Below are 23,328 nucleotides of genomic sequence, written 5' to 3'. Positions count from 1 at the left end.
AGTTCCCAGGTCCTAGAGCACAGGCTCATAGTTGTGGCCCATGGGCTTAGCTTCTCCTTGGCATGTGGGATCTTCTGGACCAGGGACTGAACCCATGTCTCCTGCATTGGCAGGTGGATCTTTACCACTGAGCCACCAGGGAAGCTCTATTTTGTACATTTTGTGTTTTGTTTTTTATATTTTGTTTTCCTAGCCCAGAATAGCCTCAGCTCTTCCTTCTCAACCTGAGAAGATTCTTCAAGACTGAGTTTAAATGGAGGAAGGAGAGAGTAGTGGTTAAAAGCATGCGTTTGAATTCAACCTCTGCATGGTTTTTTAGAATTCTGAGGAATAAATGAGAAAATATATGAAGTGGTTAACATAGTAGAAGTACTCAATACATGAAAGCCACTCGAGTAAATATACTCCTGTAAGTTTTTCCTAATGTTCCCAGGAAGAATGCTACTCCTTTGTGCTTCTAAAAATTAAGTTTATACTTCTACTTGAGCATTTTTCACAGAGTACCTCATTTGCCCACTTAAATGTGAGTTGTTGGGAGCTGAGATTGTGTCCTATGTAACGCCTGTGCACTACAGCTAGTCAAGTCTGTGTGCTGCAATGAAGACCCAGCACAGCCAAATGAATTAAAAATAAACAGTGTTCTCAAATTTTAACATGTAAGTTTTAGAGACTATGTTTTAAATGCAGCTTCCTAAGCCCTAAACCCCAGTGACTGATTTACTAGGAACCCCTATTTTGGCAAAGTACTTACACCCACGAAAGTTACTTTGATGCACCATATTTTGATAAACATTGTTATACTTTGTTTTTATACTTTCTCTGAAATACAAATAGCAAGGAAGTAGACAATTCTAATAAATACATTTCATGTTGTTCCTTATGCTGTGTGCCTGTGTGCCAAGTTGCTTCAGTCATGTCTGATTCTTTGTGACCCTGTGGACTGCAGCCCACCAGGCTCCTTTGTCCATAGGGTTCTCCAGGCAAGAATACTGGAGTGGGTTGCCATGCCTTCCTCCAGGAGATCTTCCGAACTTAGGGATCGAACCCGAGTCTCATATCTCCTGCATTGGCAGGTGGGTTATTTACCACTGGCACCACCTGCGAAGCCCCCCTTATGCTATAGACATTATAAAAGACAGAAGAACAGTAAGCCGATTACAAGGTCAATTATCTTTCTTTTCATTTGTTGCTAACTCTGTTATACTTAGGTTTGTTACCTACGCTTGGAACTTAAAGACTTTCAGCTTTTCAGTAAGTTCAGGTGTCACTTGCAAGTAGTTATTAATAGACTAGAATATACTCATTCTCTTCCTGGTAATAATGATGTAATTGGGTAACTTATTTTGCTTGAGATGGAGACACTATTCTTCAGACTTTACATTAGCTGGTGTTCGAGTTAGATTTAATGTACCCTGCCCTCCAGTATGTGTGTATATATATATATATAGTGTATATATATATGTATAACTAATATTTGTGTATTCCTAATTTTCCACAAGGGAGTCCGGGTGGCTCAGTGGTAAAGAATCTGCCTGCCAATGCAGGAGACGCAGGTTCAATCCCTGGATCAGGAAGATCTCCTGGAAGAAGAAATGGGAACCCACTCTAGTATCCTTGCCTGGGAAATCCCATGAACAGAGGAGCTTGTGGGCTACAGTCCATGGGCTCACAAAGAGTCAGACATGACCTAGCAACTGAGCATGCATACACAGTTTTCCACACAGAATGAAACAGAGGCTGGTATCCTAGGGTAAGCAGGGAGTGTTACTGGCCTTGTATGAAAAGTTATTTCAAGTTAAAATAACTTTAGTTGTAAAATTGCACAGAGAGACCAGGGAGCCAATAATTGATCTTTATTACACAGAAATGCGAAGGCCATATGGATTAAATGGTGTTTTGCAGTGAACATTATGCAGATTCAAACTGAAGACATCCTCATCTTAATGAGATACAATATAAAAATAAACACTGACCAAGAGTTGCCAGAAAGAACTCAATTTCCACTCTCCCAATCAAGCTGAAACTCTCCACTGAAAAACCTGGTTTAAATTCATGCCAAACTGTTCAAATGGAAAGAAAAACTAAGTCAGGTAGAGACATCCATGGACTGGTTTTTATAGTTTTAGGGAGCCAGACTGAAGCTCTTCTCAGCTTCACATTTTTTAGGAATTTGTTTCATTTAAACTTTTTATCTTTAGTCACCTAAGTGATAACCTAAAGTGAAAAAAAGTTAAGTGAGTTGGGGAATTTTGTGGGGCTAGACAATTTTAGAGCAGGGAAAGTTACAATCATTCATTTAATTACTTCTGATCAGGAAAATTTGATATCAGGTCTGGATCATCTGTATTAGCCCTTTGATAGACTCTTTGTCTGTAGTGGTCAAGAGGCAAGATCCATTTAAGTATCAGCATTAACAAATACTTGACATTAGCACAGTTTGGTGCCTGTCCTCTTTATATTCCCAAATGCTGGACTTTATATAGGATGCTTTTAACATAAAATTGCCCTTCTGAATACGATTTTTCTCAATAAGCTTCTCTTTGCATTTACTACTGACTTAAAAAATGTTTTAGAGAATGAGTTAGGCAAAGGATTGTGTTGAGACAAGACTAATGACTAGGAGGGCATCTGTGGATTAAATAGATAAAACTACTTCCAGGACCTCTAAATGTACACAGAATAGGTGGCACTAGTGGTAAAGAACCTGCCTGCCAATGCAGGAGACTGAGACTCGGGTTCCGTTCCTGGGTCGGGAAGATCCCCTGGAGGAGGGCATGGCAACCCACTCCAGTATTCTTACCTGGAGAATCCCATGGACAGAGGAACCGGGCAGGCTACAGCCCATAGGGTCACAAAGAATTGGACACGATTGAAGTGACTGAGCACGCACACCCATCAATTTATGTAGGAAGCCAAAACACGATCTAGAGTTTAGATATATTGTCTGGACTCAGGATGGTGCTATTCAGCAACTGAAATTTACAACTCCCTAAATTCAATCAGAATAGAGACACTTAAAGTAGCCTGGAGGAATTCAGATAGTGATGTGCTAAATAGTAGAAATTCTGATACCACTTTCCTTCTTTGCAAATTGTATTGGTGACTGCATAAAAGAGGTGGTTAAGAGATGCATTTTTTAAAAAATTTAGATTTCTGTTCTAATGAATGATGGAGTAGGACAATACTGAGAGAGAGCAGAGAATATATTTATGGTTCTAGGACTGCGAGAACCAGGTAATCACATTTGGAATAGTCTCATTAATTTAGAAAAGGAAAGATGAGAAAATCAGTAGTGGAACATACATTTATATCTCAGAGACCATCTGCTCCAAAAATCAGTTTTATTTCCATTGCCCCTTATTCGAAGAGATGGTTACTTCAATAAGCTACATTACTTAGCAGAGCCTGAGAGATAGGCTGAAAACATGTAAGACAGAAAACAAACTTTAAAAAATGAGATAAATGGTTTGCTCTACATCTCATTCACATTCTATGTCTAGAGAAATCCAAATCTCACTGAAATATTCCTGATAATTGAAAAGCACACTGGATGGAAGTGGGCCAAGAAATGAGAGATAATGTTTACCGGGTGAGTGCTGGTTCACCCAACTTATCCACCTCTGGAGTGGAAGTATAGGGAGATATAAAGCCTGCTTATAAGAGACAAGGTCTATGGAGAAGCCCTGAAGTTGCTTTCCCCAAATAACAAATTTGATTCAAGAGGAAAAAAAAATGATGGAAAACATCTCATCACACAAAACTCGGTGATGGTGTCTCTGATAGTCACTGGCCAGCAATGGAAAAGGAGAAACCCAACAGCTGGCTTACGATTTATTGAAGGCTGCCAGCACAGCCCAGATCATCTCTGTGGCACTGTGCTTTGTCCCCTCTACCTCAGGGTCCAGTTCTACTAGGTCCTTGGCTCGATTCATCGCCATATCATACTTGTCATCTGTCAGAGAGGAGAAGACATTCTCTAGCACATCGGAGGAGTGGGCTAGCACCAGCAGTGCTAGTGTTCGCTTGTCCATACGCTGAGGGTCATTTACCCACCGCTCTAGGACACTATCTTGAAGTTTTTTCACTAGTCGTTGCTTCTCTGTTGTATTGGTCACTGGGTGAGTAGTCATGTCAAATAGGAGGAAATTCTGCTTCTCAGTGGTTAGAATACCCTTCTCTACTAGGTTCTTTGCAATTCTCTCTCTTACATTTCTCAGCTGGTACTGTAATTTGAAAGGGTTCCAGGTCTCACCTATGGGAAAAATAAATAGAATGCTTGAACAAGACTATAAACCAACTAGACTTCAGAAGACATCTATAGAATATTCTACCCTGTAACAGTAGAATGCACATACTTCTCAAGTGCATATGAAACATTTTCCATGATACACCATATGTTAGGCCATAAAACAAGCCTTAATAAATTTAAAAGAATTGAAAACATACAAAGTATGCTATTCAATCACAATGGAATTATAAATTGATAACAGAAGGACATTTGGGAAATTAAAAAGATATGTGGAAATTTAAAGACACACTCTGAAATAACCAATGAGTCAAAGAAGAAATCATAAGAAAAAATTAAAAAATACTTTTGAGTTGAGTGAATATACCAAAACTTATTGGATGCACCTTAAAGCAGTATAAAGAGGGAAATTTATGATCCAAATGCCATATTAAAAAAGTGAAAGTCACTCAGTCCTGTCCAACTCTTTGCAACCCCATGGACTGTAGCCTGCCAGGCTCCTTTGTCCATGGAATTCTCCAGGCAAGAATACTGGAATGGGAAGCCATTCCCTTCTCCAGGGGTTCTTCCCAAACCAGATCTTCTGCATTGCAGGTGGATACTTTACCATCTGAACCACCAGGGAAGTCCTGTATTAGAAAAGATGTCAAATCAATAACCTAACCTAACTTTAAAAAACTAGAAAAAGAAGAAAATACTAAATCCAAAGCAAGCAGGATAAAGGAAACAATAGAATAGAGAGGAAATAGAGAAAATTAATAAAATAAAACTCTGGTTCAGTGAAAAGATGAAAAAAACTGACAAACCCAGAGTGATCAAGGAAAAGAGAAGACTCAAAATTACTAAAATTGGGAATGAAAGAGGAGACATTACTACTAAACTTACAAAAATTAAAACAGTATGACAACAATTTAGACAACCTAGAAGAATGGACAAATTCCTTGAAATACAATTACCTAAACTGACTCAACAAGAAAGAGGGAATTTCAATAGAACTATAACAAATAATGCCCTGGTGGCTCAGACAGTTAAGAATCTGCCTTCAATTCAGGAGACTGGGTTCTATCTCTGGGTTGGGAAGATCCCCTGAGGAGAAGGGAATGGCACCCCCACCCCAAATGTCCCAGTATTCTTGCCTAGAGAATTCCATGGACAGAGGAGCTTGGTGGGCTATAGTCCAAGGGGTCACAAAGAGTCAAACACAACTGAGCAACTAATACACACACACAATAACAAGTAAAAGGCTTCCTAGGTGCTGCTAGTGGTAAAGAACCAACATGCCAATGCAGATATGAGTGAAGTCGCTCAGTCATGTCCGACTCTTTGCGACCCCATGGACTGTAGCCTACCAGGTGGCTCCGCCCGTGGGATTCTCCAGGCAAGAGTACTGGAGTGGGTTGCTGTTTCCTTCTCCAGGAGATCTTCCCAACCCAGGGATCGAACCTGGGTCTCCCGCATTGCAGGCAGATGCTTTACCATCTGAGCCACCAGGGAAGACTCGAATGCAGATATAAGAGATGCAAATTTGATCCCTGGGTTGGGAAGATCCCCTGGAGGAGGGCGTGGTAACCCACTCTAGCATTCTCTCCTGGAGAATCCTATGGACAGAGGAGCCTGGTGGGCTACAGTCCACTGGATCACAAAGAATTGGACATGACTGGAGCAACTTAGCACACATAACAAGTAAATAGATTGAATAGTTAACTCTAGAACTTCCCACAAAGAAAAGTGTGGTCAAGACGGCTTTTCTGGTAATTCTACCAAACATTAATGGAGAATTAATGCCAATCCTTCACAAACACTTAAAAAAAAAAGAACAGGCAGAGGAGGGAATACGTCTTTAGTCTAAACAGTAAGTATTCCTCTGATACTAAAATGAGACAAAACTTCACAAGAAAACTATAGACCAGTATCTCTTATCTATATAGGTAAAAAATATTGAACAAAATATGCACAAACAAATCTAGCAATATAATAAAGACATAAGGAACTCTCTGATAGTCCAGTGTGCACTTTCATTGCCAAGGGCATAGGTTCAATCCCTGGTCAGGGAACTAATATCCTACAAGCGGTATGGCTCAGCTGAAGGAAAAAAACAAACAACTCTATCCCTAAACTACGTAATACGATAAAGGGGGGCTTAAAACAGAAATGTAAGTTTGATTTAAAATATGAAAATCAATAAAATGAAAAGCAAAAACCAAATGATCATCTCCATAGACAAAAGAAAAGCATTTGATAAAATCCAACACTCTTACATCATAAACACACTCCATAAGCTAGGAATAGACAGAAACTTTCTGAACTTGATAATCGAGGAATTTATGGAAACCTCACAGCTAGCATATTACTTAATAGGGAAAGACTGAATGTTGTCATCTTAGATCAAGGATAAGACAAGGAAGTCCATTCTCATCATTGCTATTCAGCACCATACTGAAAGTTCTAGGCAGGGTAATTAGGTAAGAAAAATAAATAAAAGGCATCTAGATTAGAAAAGTTAAACTATTTTTATTTTCAACTGAAATAAATTCAATTTTATTACAATTTTAATTACAGCAAAATTATAAGTAACAAAAGAAAAAAATTAGGTGAAATGGATCAAAATTAAAAACTTGTACTTCAAAGGATACCATTAAGAAACTGAAAACACAACCCACAGAACTGGAGAAAAATTTTGCAAATCATGTATCTGAAAAGACTTGTATTTAGAACATATTTTAAAAGTACAACTCAATAGTAGAAAGCAAACCCAGTTTAAAAGTGGGCAAAGGATCTGAACAGACAGTTCTCCAAAGAAAATATACAAATGGTCAATAAACACATATAAAGATGCTCAACATCATTAGTCACTGCTGCTACTAAGTCGCTTCAGTCGTGTCCGACTCTGTGCGACCCCATAGACAGCAGCCCACCAGGCTCCGCCATCCCTGGGATTCTCTAGGCAAGAATACTGATGTGGGTTGCCATTTCCTTCTCCAATGCATGAATGTGAAAAATCAAAGTGAAGTCGCTCAGTTGTGTCCGACTCTTTGCGACCCCATGGACTGCAGCCTACCAAGCTCTTCCGTCCATGGGATTTTCCAGGCAAGAGTACTGGAGTGGGGTGCCATTGCCTTCTCCATCATTAGTCATTAGGGGAATGCAAATAAAAATCACAATGTGATACCACTATGTATCACTAGGATAGCTAAAATAAAATTACAAAGACAGAGAATAACAAGTGTTGATGAGGATGTGAAGGAACTGAAACTCTCACACATTGGTGGTAGGAATGTAAGACAGTCCCTATTCCTGTCCTCAAGAAATTTACAATCTAGTATGGGGTGAAAGTGGGGACTCAAAAATAGTATTTGAAGTAATCCCTAGTGACAAACTGGATATACTTGACCAGTTGAGTTCAGTTCAGTCACTCAGTCGTGTCTGACTCTGCGACCCCATGGACTGCAGCACCCCAGGCTTCCCTATCCATCACCAACTCCCGGAGCTTACTCAGACTGATGTCCATCAAGTTGGTGATGCTATCCAACCATCTCATCCTCTGTCGTCCCCTTCCCACCTTCAATCTTTCCCAGGATCAGGGTCTTTTCAAATGAACCAGTTCTTCACATCAGGTAGCCAAAGTATTGGAGTTTCAGCTTCAACATCAGTCCTTCCAATGAATATTCAGGACGGAGTTCCTTTACGATGGACTGGTTGGATCTCTTGGCAGTCCAAGGAACTCTCAAGAGTCTTCTCCAACAAAGCATCAATCTTTGGCACTCAGCTTTCTTTATAGTCCAACTTTCACATCCATTCATGACCACTGGAAAAACCATAACTCTGACGAGACAGATCTTCGTTGGCAAAGTAATGTCTCTGCTATTTAATATGCTGTCTAGGGTGGTCATAGCTTTTCTTCCAAGGAGCAAATGTCTTTTAATTTCATGGCTACAGTCACCATCTGCAGTGATTTTGGAACCCAAAAAAATAAAGTCTGTCACTGTTTCGATTTGTTCTCCATCTATTTGCCATGAAGTAATGGGACCGGATGCCATGATCTTAGTTTTCTGAATGTTAAGCTTTAAGCCAACTTTTTCACTCCTCTTTCACTTTCATCAAGAGGCTCTTTAGTCCTTCTTAGCTTTCTGCCATAAGGGTGGTGTCATCTGCATATCTGAGGTTACTGACATTTTTCCTGGCAATCTTAATTCTAGCTTGTGCCTCATCCAGCCCAGGGTTTCTCATGATGTACTCTGCATGTAAGTTAAATTAAGTAGGGTGACAATATACAGCCTTGACGTAGTCCTTTCCTGATTTGGAACCAGTCTGTTGTTGTATGTCCAGTTCTAACTGTTGCTTCTTGATCTGCATACAGATTTCTCAGGACGCAGATGGGTCTCTTATTCCCATCTCTTTAAGAATTTTCCAGTTTGTTGTGATCCACACAGTCAAAGGCTTTGGCATAGTCAATAAAGCAGAAATAGATGTTTTTCTGGAATTCTCTTGCTTTTGCCATGATCCAATGGATGTTAGCAATTTGATCTTTGGTTCCTCTGTCTTTTCTAAATCCAGCTTGAACATCTGAAGTTCATGGTTTATGCACTGTCGAAACCTGGCTTGGAGAATTTTGAGCATTACTTTGCTAGCATGTGAGATGAGTGCAGTTGTGCAGTAGTTTGAACATTCTTTGGCATTGCCTTTCTTTGGAATTGGAGTGAAAACTGACCTTTTCCAGTCCTATGGCCACTGCTGAGTTTTCCAAAATTGAGCGAAGCACTATAAAAGCATTGTCTTTTAGGATCTGAAATAGCTCAACCGGAATTCTGTCACCTCCACTAGCTTTGTTTGTAGTGATGCTTCCTAAGGCCCACTTGACTTCACATTCCAGGATGTCTGGCTCTAGGTGAGTGATCACACCATTGTCGTTATCTGGGTCATGAAGATCTTTTTTGTATAGTTCTTCTGTGTATTCTTGCCACCTCTTCTTAATATATTCTGCTTCTGTTAGGTACATACCATTTCTGTCCTTTATTATGCTCATCTTTGCATGAAATGTTCCCTTGGTAGCTCTAATTTTCTTGAAGGGATCACTAGTCTTTCCCATTCTATTGTCTTCCTCTATTTCTTTGCATTGATCACTGAGGAAGGCTTTATCTCTCCTTGCTATTCTTTGGAACTCTGCATTCAAATAGGTATATCTTTCCTTTTCTCCTTTGCCTTTCACATCTTTTCAGCTATTTGTAAGGCGTCCTTGGACAATTATTGTGCCTTTTTGTATTTCGTTTTCTTGGGGATGGTCTTGATCACTGCCTCCTATACAATGTCACAAACCATCCATAGTTCTTCAGGTACTCTATCAGATCTAATTCCTTGAATCTATTTGTCACTTCCACTGTATAATTGTAACAGATTTGATTTAGGTCATACCTGAATGGTCTAGTGGGTTTTTCCTACTTCAATTTAAAGCTGAATTTGGCAATGAGGAGTTCATGATCTGAGCCACAGTCAGCTCCCGGTCTTATTTTTGCAGGCTGTATAGAGTTTCTCCATCTTTGGCTGCAAAGAATATAATCAATTTATATTTTGGTATTGACCATCTGGTGATGTTCATTTGTAGAGTCTTCTCTTGTTTTGTTGAAAAGAAGGTGTTTGCTATGACCAGTGTGTTCTCTTGGCAAAACTCTGTTAGCCTCTCACCTGCTTTGTTTTGTACTCCAAGGCCAAATTTGCCTGTTACTCCAGGTATCTCTTGACTTCCTACTTTTGCATTTCAGTTCTCTATAATGAAAAGGCCATCATTTTGGGCTGTTAGTTCTACAAGGTCTTGTAGGTTTTCATAGAACCGTTCAGCTTCTTCAGCATTACTGGCTGGGGCATAGAGTTGGATTACTGTAGTACTGAAATGGTTTGCCCTGGAAATGAACAGAGATCATTCTGTCATTTTTGAGACTGCATCCAAGTACTGCATTTCAGACTCTTTAGTTGACTATGATGGCTACTCCATTTCTTCTAAGGGATTCTTGCCCACAGTAGTAGATATAATGGTCATCTGAGTTAAATTCACCCATTTCAGTCCATTTTAGTTCGCTGATTCTTAAAATGTCGATGTTCACTCCTGCCATCTCCTGTTTGACCACTTCCAATTTGCCTTGATTCATGGACCTATCATTCCAGGTTCCTACGCAATATTGCTCTTTACAGCATAGGACTTTACTTCCATCACCAGTCACATCCACAGCTAGGTGTTGTTTTTGCTTTGACTCTGTCTCTTCATTCTTTCTGGAGTTATTTCTCCACTGATCTCCAGTAGCAACTGGGCACCTACCGACCTGGGGAGTTCATCTTTCAGTGTCCTATCTTTTTGCCTTATCATACTGTTCATGGGGTTCTCAAGGCAAGGATACTGAAGTGGTTTGCCATTCCCTTCTCCAGTGGACCATGTTTACTCAGAACTCTCCACCATGACCCATCCATCTTGGATGGCCCTACATGGCATGGCTCATAGTTTCATTGAGTTAGACAAGGCTGGGGTCCATGTGATTATAGCTGATAAGGTTCTTTAGAATGTTAATCATTGAGAGATTACATCTGGGATAATGGCAGCAAGCATTAGAAATTCATCTTTCCACCTAGACAATAATTATATTAGTAGCATCTATCTGAAACAATTATTTTTGGAACTCTTGAGCTTCCACAAATACTTGTCAGTTCCAGGGGAAGCTAGGCTGGCAAATGTGGTCAATATCAATTTCAGTCAATTTCAGCCTCAGTACAGCAGTGACTACTTAGCCCCTAGTCCCATGAAAGGTAGCTGTGGGAACAGAAATCTGTAGTTCTGGAGTAGCCTACTGGAATCAGGATGAGCAATAAGGACCCTGTCTTTGAAATCTCAGGACCCGTGTTCTGGTTATGGATTGTAGCTTTTGATGGCTGACATACAGCTAAAGGCTGCCACTGTTCCAATCTCCACCAGCTAAGCAGCTTCCAGGGGATTTAAAAGAGAAGCTTTTTTTTTTTTACATTCAGAAACAACTGCATGTACACAGTATTTAAGAAAGCACCTGTGGTTGCTTAAGAAAACATGTAATCTCTGAAGTACAACCTTGGAAAAGACCTGAGATCTGAAGCTTTCACCTCAGTTGGATCTACAACACAGAGAAACCATAATATAATCAACAAAATAACAACAAACAACTCAGCAAAACCTGGGGAATGGGGAAAGTCTGATTTCCAGAGTTACTGTATTTTAAGATTTCAATATCCAGCTCTCAACGACGAAAAAATTACAAGGCACATAGTGAAAGAAAAAGGTATGTTCCACTAAAAGGAACAAAAGAAAAAGACAAAATTTGTACTTGAGGAAGCCAGATGTCAAGTTTACTAGATTAATACTTGAGAACAGCGGTTTTAAAGATGTTTCTTTATGATGCTTTCTTTAGCAAATAGCTAAAGGAAGACATGGATAAAGATAAGAAAATGATGAACAAAATTAGAATACCAATAAAGAGATATAAATTACAAAAAGGAGCCAAAAAGAAAATCTGGAGCTTAAATACAACAGCTAAAATGAAGAATATACTATATGGGTACAAAAACAGATTTAAGCAGGCAGAAGAATTAACAAATTTGAAGATAGTACAACTGAAGTAATAAAGTTTAGGGAAAAACAACAAAAATGGTGAATGAAACCTAAGCAACCTCTGAGACTCCATCAAATGGACAAATATTTTCATTGTAGGAATCCCAGAGGAGAAGAGAGAGAAAGGGCAGAAAAATATTTGAAAAAATAATAGCTGAAAATGGTCTAAATTTCATGAAAGATGTGAATCTACAAATCTAAGATACTTAATGAGCTCAATGTTGACTAAAACATCCAAGATAAATTATAATCTAACTATTGAAAGCCAAAGATAAACAATCTTTTAAAACCAATTTTAAATTGAAGTATAGTTAATTTACAATGTTACGTTAGTTTTAGATGTGTGATATTGAGTTACACAAACATATATTTGAGCTTCCCTGGTGGCTCAGATGGTAAAGAATACACCTGCAGTGCAGGAGACCTGGGTTCGATCCTGGGTTGGGAAGATCCCCTGGAGAAGGGATGGCTACCCACTCTAGTATTCTTGCCTGGAGAATGCCATGGACAGAGCAGCCTGGCAGGCTAGTCCATGGCGTTGCAGAGTCAGACAAGACTGAGTGATTTTCACACACACACACACACATATATATATTTTAGATTCTTTTCCATTCTAGGTTATTATAATTGACTGACTATATAGTTCCCTGTGCTATGTAGTAGGTCCCTATTGTCTACCTATTTTATATATGCTGTGCTTAGTCACTCAGTTATGTCCAACTCTTTGTGACCCCACGGACTGTAGCCTGCCAGGCTCCTCCTCTCCACGGGCATTCTCCAGGCAAGAATACTGGAGTGGGATGCCATGCCCTCCTCCAGGGGATCTTCCCAACCTAGGGATCAAACCCAGGTCTCCCATACTGTAGGCAGATTCTTTACTGTCTGAGCTATCAGGGAAACCCATTAATACTGGAGTGGGTAGCCTATCCCTCTCCTCCAGATCTTCCTGACTCAGGAATGGAACCGGGGTCTCCTGCATTGCAGGTGGATTCTTTATCAGTGGAGCTAACTGTTAGTCCCAAACTCCTAATTTATCTACCCTCCCCCCACTTCTGCTATCCACTTTGGTAACCATAAGTTTGTTTTTTATTTCTATGAGTCTATTTCTGTTTTATAAATAGTTCACTTGTATCATTTTTAAAGATTCCACCTATAAGTGATATCATATGGTATTTGTCTTTGTTTGTTAGCTCATATCTTTATTAACCAATATACAATTACTTGTCTTCTGGTTTGTTGAAACAATAGGTCAGACAACATTTGCCACAATAATGTCTGCTGAAGTGACTGGCCATAAAATACTCCAGCACCACATTCATCTGAGGGACACTCCTGGTGAAGGCGACTGATTTTGCCATTCTCATCCACTTTATAGTATTTCAGAACAGCCAATTTAACCTTCTTTCTCTTATGCTTATTCTTGGGAGTGGTATAAGACTTCTTCATTTTCTCAGAGCCACCACAAAGTCTCAACACTAAATAAAGAGTGGACTCCTTTTGAATGTTGCAGTCAGACAAAGTACGTCCATCTTCCACTTGCTTGCCAGCAAAGATCAGTCTTTGCTGGTCAGGAGGAATTCCTTCCTTATCCTGGATCTTGACCATTACATCTTCTATTGTATCCGAGGGCTCGACCTTGAGAGTGATGGTCTTCCCTGTCAAGAGTCTTCACAAAAATCTGCATCTTGGCAGCGGTTCTACCACAGATGGAGGATCCGAAAGTGGTATCTATCTTTTTCTGTCTGAGTTATTTCACTTAATACGATAATCTCTAGGTCCATCCATATCGATGCAAATGGCCTTATTTCATTCTTTTTCATGACTGAGAAATATTTATATTATATATCCATATCTATATATCTTCTTTATCCATTCAGCTGTTGACAGACATTTAGGTTGCTTCCAGTCCTGACTATTGTAAACAGTGCTGCTATGAACACTGGGTTAAATGTATCTTTTTGAATTAGAATTTTCTCAGATATATATGCCTAGGAGTGTGACTGACAGATTGTACTTAACTCTACTTTTAGTTTTTTAAGGAAACTCCATACTGTTCTCCATATTGGCTGCACCAATTTACATTCCTACCAAGTGTAGGAAGATTTTTTTTGTTCCACACCCTCTCCAGCATTAATTTAGTTTACAAAGATAAAGAATCTTAAAAGCAGGAAGAGAAAAGTGAGTTGTCATACACAAAGTTATCTTCAATAAGATTATCACCAGACTTCTCATCAGAAACTTTGGAGGCTAGAAGACAGTGGGTTGACATACTCAAAGGGCTCAAAGAAAAAAATCTGTCACCTAAGAATTCTATATCCAGAAAAAGTGTCCTTGAAAAATGAAATTAAGACTTTCCCAGGTAAATAAGAAGGCAATGGCACCCCACTCCAGTACTCTTGCCTGGAAAATCCCATGGATGGAAGAGCCTGGTGGGCTGCAGTCCATGGGGTTGCTAGGAGTCGGACATGACTGAGCAACTTCACTTACACTTTTCGTTTTCATGTACTGGAGAAGGAAATGGCAACCCACTCCAGTGTTCTTGCCTGGAGAATCCCAGGGATGGGGGAGCCTGGTGGGCTGCCATCTATGGGGTCGCACTGGGTTGGACACGACTAAAGTGACTTAGTAGCAGGTAAATAAAAATTGAGGAAGGTTGTCACCACTAGACTTGCCCTGCAAGAAATGCTAAAAAGTACTGCAGGTTGAAATGAAGGAAAGCTAGAAGTAACTTGAAGCAGTAATGAAGAAATAAAGACACTCAATAAAAGTTAAATACATGGACAACTATAGAAGTTAATTAGTTAAAAAACTAAATAGTTAAATAGTTAAAAAACTATTTTTTTAATTTCTATATACTTTAAAAGACAGATGCATTAAAGAACACTTATTAACCTATGTTATTGGTCATACAATTTATAAAGGTATAATCTGTGACATCAAAACGGAAAGTGGAATGGAGCTGTATAGGAACAGACTTTTTGTCTTATTGAAGTTAAGTTGGTATAAATTCAAATTAGGTTGTCATAACTTTAAGATATAAAATGTAATCCCCATGGTGCAACAAAGAAAATGTCTATAGAATATACACTAAAGAACATGAGAAGGGAATCAAAATGTTTCACTATAAAAAAATCAACCAAACATAAAAGGAGATAGTAATGCAGGCAATGAAGGACAAAAATCTATAGGCCATATAGCAAAATGGGAGTGTCTCCTTATCAGTAATTACTTTATTTATTATTTATTTATTTTATTCTTGACTGCACTGGGTCTTTGTTGCTGCGCACAAGCTTTCTCTAGCTGCAGCGAGCAGGGGCTTATGCTCTAGTTGTGGTGGGAGGACTTCTCCTGTTGCAGAGCACTGGCTCCAGAGTATGCAGGCTTCAGTAGTTGTGGCACATGGGCTTAGCTGCCCCATGGCACGTGGGATATTCCCAGGCCAGGCATCGAACCAGTGTCCCCTGCATTGCAAGGCAGATTTTTTAACCACTAGACCACCAGGGAAGCCCCAGTAATTACTTTAAATGTAAACATATTAAACTATTTAATCATAAGAAAAAATTGGCAGGATGGGTTAAAAAACATGATCCAACTATATGCTGTTTATGAGAGACTCACTTTAGATCAAAGGACACAGACAGGTTGAAAGTGAATGGATGGAAAGAGATATTCCATTCAAATAGTAACCAAAAAAGAGAAAGGATGTCTATACTAATTTTGGACAAAATACACTTTAAATCATACAAAAGAGACACAGAGACATTATATATTAATAAAAGGTTCAGTACAATAAGAAGATAAAACAATTATAAATATTTACACTCCTAATAACAGACTCAGAATACATGAAGCAAAATGGACAGAACAGACAGAAGTAAACAGTTTTGTATCACCCTACTTGCAGAATACATGTTCTTCTCAGATTTATATGGCACATTCTCCAGGAGACACCGTATGTTAGGCCATAAAAGAAATCTCAATATATTTCAAAAGACAGATATCATACAAAGTATCTTATCTTCTCTGACCATAGTGGGAAGAAATCAGACATCAATAAAAGAAGGAAAATGAAAATTTGCCTATATGTGTAAATTAAACAAGCTGCAAGGAGATCCAACCAGTCCATCCTAAAGGAGACCAGTCCTGGGTGTTGTTCACTGCAAGGACTGATACTGAGGCTGAAACTCCAATACTTTGGCCACCTCATGCAAAGAGCTGACTCACTGGAAAAGACCGCGATGCTGGGAGGGATTGGGGGCAGGAGGAGAAGGGGACGACAGAGGATGAGATGGCTCGATGGCATCACTGACTCGATGCACATGAGTTTGGGTGAACTCTGGGCGTTGGTGATGGACAGGGAGGCCTGGTGTGCTGTGGTTCATGGGGTTGCAGAGTCGGACGTGATTAAGCGACTGAACTAAACTGAACTGAAACACCAATGTGTCAAAGAAGAAATCACAAAGGAAATTAGAAAATACTTAGAAATGGATGAAAACACAACATATGAAAGTATATGGGATGCAGTGAAAGCAGAGGGAAATTTGCTGTAAATGCGTAAATTTAAAAAGTCTAAAATCAATCTCCTAACTTTATACTTTAATGGACTAGAAAAAGAAGAGCAAAATAAACCCTAAGTTAATAGAAGGAAGGAAATAGATTAGAGAAGAGATATATAAAAAGAGAGATCAGAAAAACAACCAACAAAATTGAAGAAACTAAAAGTTGTTTCTTTGAAATGATCAAAATTCACAAACATTTAGCTAGACTGCCAAAGGAAAAAAGATAGAAACAACTAAAAATCAGAAATGAGAGTGAAGGCATTACAATGGATCTTGCAGGGATTAAAAAAAGGATTATAAAATAATACTATGATGCTCAACATCACTCATTATCAGAGAAATGCAAATCAAAACCACAATGAGGTACCATTTCACGCCAGCCAGAATGGCTGCGATCCAAAAGTCTACAAGCAATAAATGCTGGAGAGCGTGTGGAGAAAAGGGAACCCTCTTACACTGTTGGTGGGAATGCAAACTAGTACAGCCACTATGGAGAACAGTGTGGAGATTCCTTAAAAAACTGGAAAGAGAACTGCCTTCTGACCCAGCAATCCCACTGCTGGGCATACACATCGAGGAAACCAGAATTGAAAGAGACACGTGTACCCCAGTGTTCATCACAGCACTGTTTATAATAGCCAGGACATGGAAGCAACCTAGATGTCCATCAGCAGATGAATGGATAAGAAACCTGTGGTATATATACACAATAGAGTATTACTCAGCCAGTAAAAACAACACATTTGAATAAGTTCTAATGAGGTAGATGAAACTGGAGCCTAATATACAGAGTGAAGTAAGCCAGAAAGAAAAACACCAATATAGTATACTCACGCATATATATGGAATTTAGAAAGATGGTAATGATAACCCTGTATGTGAGACAGCAAAAGAGACACAGATGTACAGAACAGTCTTTTGGACTCTGTGGGAGAGGGAGAGGGAGAGGGTGGGATGATCTGGGAGAATGGCATTGAAACATGTATAATATCATATATGAAATGAATCGCTAGTCCAGGTTTGATGCATGATACTGGATGCTTGGGGCTGGTGTACTGAGACAACTCAGAGGGATGGTACATGGAGGGAGGAGGTAGGGGGGTTCAGGATGAAGAACACGTGTATACCTGTGGCAGATTCATGTTGATGTATGGCAAAACCAATACAATATTGTAAAGTAATTAACCTCCAATTAAAATAAATATATTTATATTAAAAAATAATACTATGAATAATATTAAACCAACAAATTAGACAACCTAGAAAAATGGACAAACTCCTTGAAAAGTTCAAATTATTTAAACTGACAAAGAAACAAAATTTCAACAAATTTATAGCAAATAAAAAGATGAAATCAGTAATCAAAAATCAAAACATCCCAACAAAGAAAAGTCCGGGGCTAGGTGACTTCATCAGTGAATTCTACCTTACATTTAAAGAAGAATTAACACCAATCCTTCACAAAGTCTTCCAAAAATCTAAAGAAGGAACACATTAATTCATTCTGTGAGGCAAGATTATCCTCATACTAAAGCCAAATAAAGACATTACAAGAAAAGAAAGTTACAGACCAGTAAGTCTTATGAATGTAGATTCAAAATCCTTAGTAAAATATTAGCAAACTTAATCCAACAACATGATAAAAGGATTATCCACTGTGATCAAGTAAAACTTATTCCAGGAATGTAACAGAAACTCAAACAGACTAAGGATCTAAATAGATGCTTTTCAAAAGAAGACATAAAAATGGCCAAAAGACACATGAAAATGTGCTCAACGTCAGTAATCATCAAGGAATTGCAAATCAAAACTATAGTGAGATATCACTTCACACTTGTTAGGATGGTTATTATTAAAAAGATAAAAAATAACAAGTGTTCAGGGAACTCTGCTCAATGTTACCTGTTAGGCTGGATGGAAGGGGAGACTGGGGGAGAACAGATACATGTATATGTTTGGCTGAGTCCCGCTGGCCACCTGAAACTATCACAACATTATTAATTGGCTATACTCCAATATATAATAAAAAGTATTTTAAAAAGATAGGGACTTCCGAGGTGGTCCAGTAGCTAAGACTCCACCTTCCCAATGTAGAGGACCCAAATCTGGTCCCTGGTTGGGGAATTAGATGCCTCATGCTGCAGTTAAGATCCTGCATGCTGCAAGTAAGACCCGGTGCAGCCAAATTAGTAAATAAATAAAAATAAATATCTGAATATTTTAAAAATTAAAAAAAAAACAAATGTTGGCAAGGACATAGAGAAAAGGGAACCCTCATGCACTGTTGGTGAGAATGTAAATTGGTACAGTCACTATAGAAAACAGTATAGAAGTTTATAAAAAAATTAAAATGATAACTACCATATAATTTAGTAATTCTACTTCTCAGAATTTTTCCAAAGGAAATGAAAACACTAATTTGAAATGCTGCAGTGAACTACCCATGTTCACTGCAGCATTATTTACAATAGCTAAGACATGGAAGCAACTTAAATATCAATTATGGATGAACAGGTAAAGAAAATGTGGTATACACACACACAAACATACACATATACACACACACATATACATACATTGGAATACTAATAAGCCATAAAAAGAGGAAATCTTGCCATTCATAACAACATGGATGGGCCTTGAGGGCATTATGCTAAGTGAAATAAGTCAGACAGAGAAAGACAAATACTGTATGATCTCACTTGTATCTGGAACCTAAAACAAAACCAAAAAATTCCAAAATTTTAGATACACAGAACAGATTGGTAGTTGCTAAGGGTGGAAAGGGGAAGAATGCTACAATGTGTGAAGATCAAAAAACACAAAATTTCAGTTATAAAATAAATAAATCCTGAGGATGTAATATATAGCATGGTTAACTATAGTTACTAACATTGTATTATATATTTGAAAGTTGCTAAGAAAACAGACTTTCAAATGGGCTTCCCAGACGGCACTAGTGTTAAATAACCTGCCAGCCAATGCAGGAGACATAAGCAACGCGCATTTGATCCTTGGGTTGGGAGGATCCCCTGGAGCAGGGCATGGCAATCCACTCCAGTATTCTTGCCTGGAAAATCCCATTGACAGAGGAGCCTGGCGGGCTACATACAGTCCACAGGGTCGCACAGAGCTGGACACAACTGAAGCGACAAAGCACTCAAAGCACTCAAGAAAACAGATCTTAAGAGTTCTCATCACAAGAAAAAAAAGCTATTTGTGATGATGGATGCTAACTAGACTTATTGTGGTAATTATTTCACAATACACACAAATAGTAAATCAACATGATGTACATCTGAAACTAATATAACATTTATGCCAATTATATTTCAATAAAAATCAAACAATGTATCAATAATACATCATTTAATATAATTTAAAAAAAACCCACATACAAAAACAAACACCCTTTCATTATAAAAACTAGGAAACTAGGAATAAAAAAAAAATTCCTCAATATGATACAGAGTATTCAGGAAAGCCTTACAGTTTACCTCTGTCTGCAGATGACATGATCCTATACATGGAAAATCTCCCCAAATACACAAAAAGCAACTAGAACTAACAGACTCGACTAAGTTGCTGGGTACAAGATGAAAACACAAAAATCAGTTGTTTCTGTATATCAGAAATGAATAATCTGAAAATGAAATTAAGAAAGCAATCCCATTTATAACAGTGTGTAAGAAAATTAAATATTTAGGAATAAGTCTAACCAGTGAGGTTAAAGATTTGTACACTGAAAACTATAAAACTGATGAAAGAAAATTAAAGAAGACCTAAATAATGGAAAGACAGCCTAAGTCTCTTTTAATGGACAGAAAGATTTAACACTGTTAAAATGGCAATAACCACCCAAAAAGATCTACAGGTTCAACCCAATCCCTATAAAATTCTAACAGCCTTTTCCACAGAAGTGGAAAAGGTGATCCTCAAATTCATACAGAATTGCACAAGACCCAGAACTGCCAAACAACTTTGAAAAAGAAGGATAAAATTAGTGGATTCATACTTTTTCAACTTCAGAACTTACTACAAAGCTACAGTAAGTAAAACAGTATGGACAAACATACAGGTTAATACAACAGAATAGACAGTCCAGAAATAAACCTTTGCAGATATGGTCAACCGATTTTCAACAAGACTTCCAAGGCCATTCAAGGGGGAAAGAATAGTATTTTTAACAAATGGTTCTGGGAAACTGCATATCCACATGCAAAAGAATTAAGTTGAACCTTTATATCATATTCGAAAATTAAGTAAAAATGGATCAAAGAACCAATTTAAGAACTAAAACTGTAAAACTCTTAGAAGAAAGCATTGGGAAAATCGTTATGACATTAGATTTGGCAAAGATTTCAGTGATATGACACCAAAAGTCAGGCAACAAATAAACTGGACTTCATCAAAATTAAGAACTTTTGTGCATGAAGAGTTACTCTTAATAAAGTGAATAGATAACTGATAGAATGAGAGAAAATACTTACAAATCATACATTTGATAAGGGATTACTGTTGAGACTATAGAAAGAGCTTGAAAACTCAACAAAAACAACAGAAGCCAATTGAAATATGGGCAAAAGACCTGAATAGACATTTCTCCAAAGAAGATACATAAATCATCCATGAAAAGATGCTCAACACCATTAATCATTAGGGAAATGAAAATCAAAACCACAATGAGATACTGCTTCGTATCTACTAGAATGGCTATAATTATAAGCAAAACAAGAGCTAATGAGGATGTAGAGAAACTGGAAACTTACCGTGGCTGGTAAGAATGTCAAAGACTGCAGCTTCTGTAGAAAACAGTTTGGTGGTTTCTCAAACTATTGAACTATCACATGACCCAATAATTCTACTCCAAGATATACATCCAAAAGAATGGAAAGCAATGACTTTATCAGATAAATGCACAAGGTTCACAGCAGCATTACCCACAATAGCCAACAGATGGAAATACCCAAGTGTTCATTAACAGATGAAATTAACAAAAGGTGGTATATCACATACAACAGAATATTACACAACCATAAAAATGAATGAGATTTTGATGTAAGCTGTAAGATGAATGGACCTTGAAAAAATGCTTAGCTTTCAAGTAAGTCAGGCATAGAAGGACGAACACTGTATGATTCCACTTTTATGAGTTACTTAGATCAGGTAAATTCATAGAGACAGAAGGTAAATAAGAAGTTGCCAGGGAATGAAGAGAGGGAGGAAGAGGGATATTTGGATGATGAGAAAGCTTTGAGTGTAGAGAGAAGTAACAGTTATATAACACTGTGTTTTTAATGTCACTGAATTGTACACTTATGATTAAGATAATAAATATGTGTATTTTACCACAATAAAGTTAACTATATACCCCCGAAATGAAAATGTGTCCACACAAAAACTTGTCTATGAATGTTCACATTAGTCAAAAAGAGGAAATAATTCAAATGTCCATCAACTGATAAATAAATAACTAAAGTAGTATAACCATCCAATGAAATATTATTTGGAAATAAAGAGCCAAATTAAAACTGGGGAAATTTGTGACTTCACTGGCTGTCCAATGGTTAAGATTCTGTGCTTCCACTGCAAGCGGCAAGGTTTGATCCCTGGTTGGGGAACTAAGATTCCACATGCCACGTGGTGCAGCCAAAAAGAACAAAAAAAAAACACAAAAAACCTAGGCAAATTCTAACAAGATTGGTGAATCATATCAATTTCAGTACTCTGATTATCATACACTAAAAATTTGAGAAATTTTACCAGTGGGGGATTCTAGACAAAACATATAAAGGGATCTCTCTGTATTAATTCTTACAACTGCATGTCAATATATTGGGTTGGCCAAAAAGTTCCTTCGAGTGTTTCTGTAAGATGTTATGGAAGAAACAGAATGAACTTTTTAACCAACTCAATACAAATGTCTCAATAAAAACTTCAGTTAAAAAAAACTGCTCCAGAAGGTGACACTGGCTATGACCTCAAAGTGCCTTGCGGAAGATTCTTCTATAATTTTATGCCATAGGCTTAGTTATTCATATTAAAGTTTTTGAACTTGCCTTTGAGGAAAAAAGGAATGAAGTGCTGATACATGCCACAACATGGATGAACCTTGAAAATATTATCCTTGGAAGTCAGTCACAAAAAACCAAAAGTTGTATGGTTTCGTTTATATGAAATATCCAGAATAGGCAAATCTACAGAGATAGAACGTAGATTAGTGGTTGTTGGAGCTGGGCAGGAGGGCTGGAAACATGGGGAAAACCGCTAGTGAGCATAGGGTTTATTTTGGGGATGATGAAAATGTTCTAAACTTAGGTTGTGATGATGGTTGCACAACTGTGTGAATATACTAAAATCCATTTAATTGTATACTTTTAATGGGTCAACTGTATGATGACCCTGTATGTGAATTATACAACAACTGTATGTGAATTATACATAAACACAGATGTTAAAAAAATTTCTTGTGAGCTTATGAGGTGTACAGAAGTAAGGTGAAGCTTTGGAAAACTTTATGTATTGATTAATCATGCCTTTTTTGGTCCCTCATTAGTACAGTTTAAAAGTGAAATATATACATTTTACTCAGCACCCTGAATTTCTATACTTCTTCTCCCAACCTTAAGAGTAGGGTAAAGATTATAAAATGTGGGATATTTTTAAAATCATTCTGCATCATCTTACCGGTGAGTAGCTCTATCCATGTTTGGACAGTTTCTGTGGGTTCAGTTGCTTTGATGTGTTTGAGAGTTTCATCCAGTAAAACATCACCCGTTGGGCTGTCTGATTTTAGCAGTACCTTTCAGAAAAGAAGAAACAAGAGACTCTGGTTCATCTATTTCATTCAAATTAAAATCAGTGAATATGTTATATATATGAAGTGAAGTGAAGTGAAGTCA

General features: G+C 37.9%; 1 protein-coding gene, 1 non-coding gene and 1 pseudogene across 3 annotated transcripts in view; all 3 read right to left on the bottom strand.

Annotated features, from left to right (window-relative positions):
• Nucleotides 1–1,903: 1,903 nt before the first annotated feature.
• The window catches only part of GOLPH3L (golgi phosphoprotein 3 like), a 46,816-nt gene continuing 25,391 nt past the window's right edge, over nucleotides 1,904–23,328 (bottom strand). For both annotated transcript variants that reach the window (XM_068964839.1, XM_068964840.1), the window contains 2 exons: nucleotides 23,114–23,228; nucleotides 1,904–4,252 (listed from right to left, as the gene is read on the bottom strand). In XM_068964839.1, the coding sequence (XP_068820940.1) occupies nucleotides 3,825–4,252; nucleotides 23,114–23,228 (543 nt within the window). In that variant the 3' untranslated portion in view covers nucleotides 1,904–3,824. The remainder of the gene's footprint in view (nucleotides 4,253–23,113; nucleotides 23,229–23,328) is intronic.
• On the bottom strand, nucleotides 5,669–5,740 carry TRNAC-GCA (transfer RNA cysteine (anticodon GCA)). The gene has a single exon. It is a non-coding gene; the product is annotated as a tRNA-Cys (tRNA).
• Nucleotides 13,085–13,551, bottom strand: LOC138073837 (ubiquitin-ribosomal protein eS31 fusion protein-like; annotated as a pseudogene).

This window comes from Capricornis sumatraensis, chromosome 2, assembly GCF_032405125.1.
Source record: "Capricornis sumatraensis isolate serow.1 chromosome 2, serow.2, whole genome shotgun sequence".
Taxonomy (NCBI): Eukaryota; Metazoa; Chordata; class Mammalia; order Artiodactyla; family Bovidae; genus Capricornis; species Capricornis sumatraensis.
The sequence above is the reverse complement of the archived record's forward strand: the minus strand, read 5'-3'. Positions and strand labels throughout refer to the sequence as shown.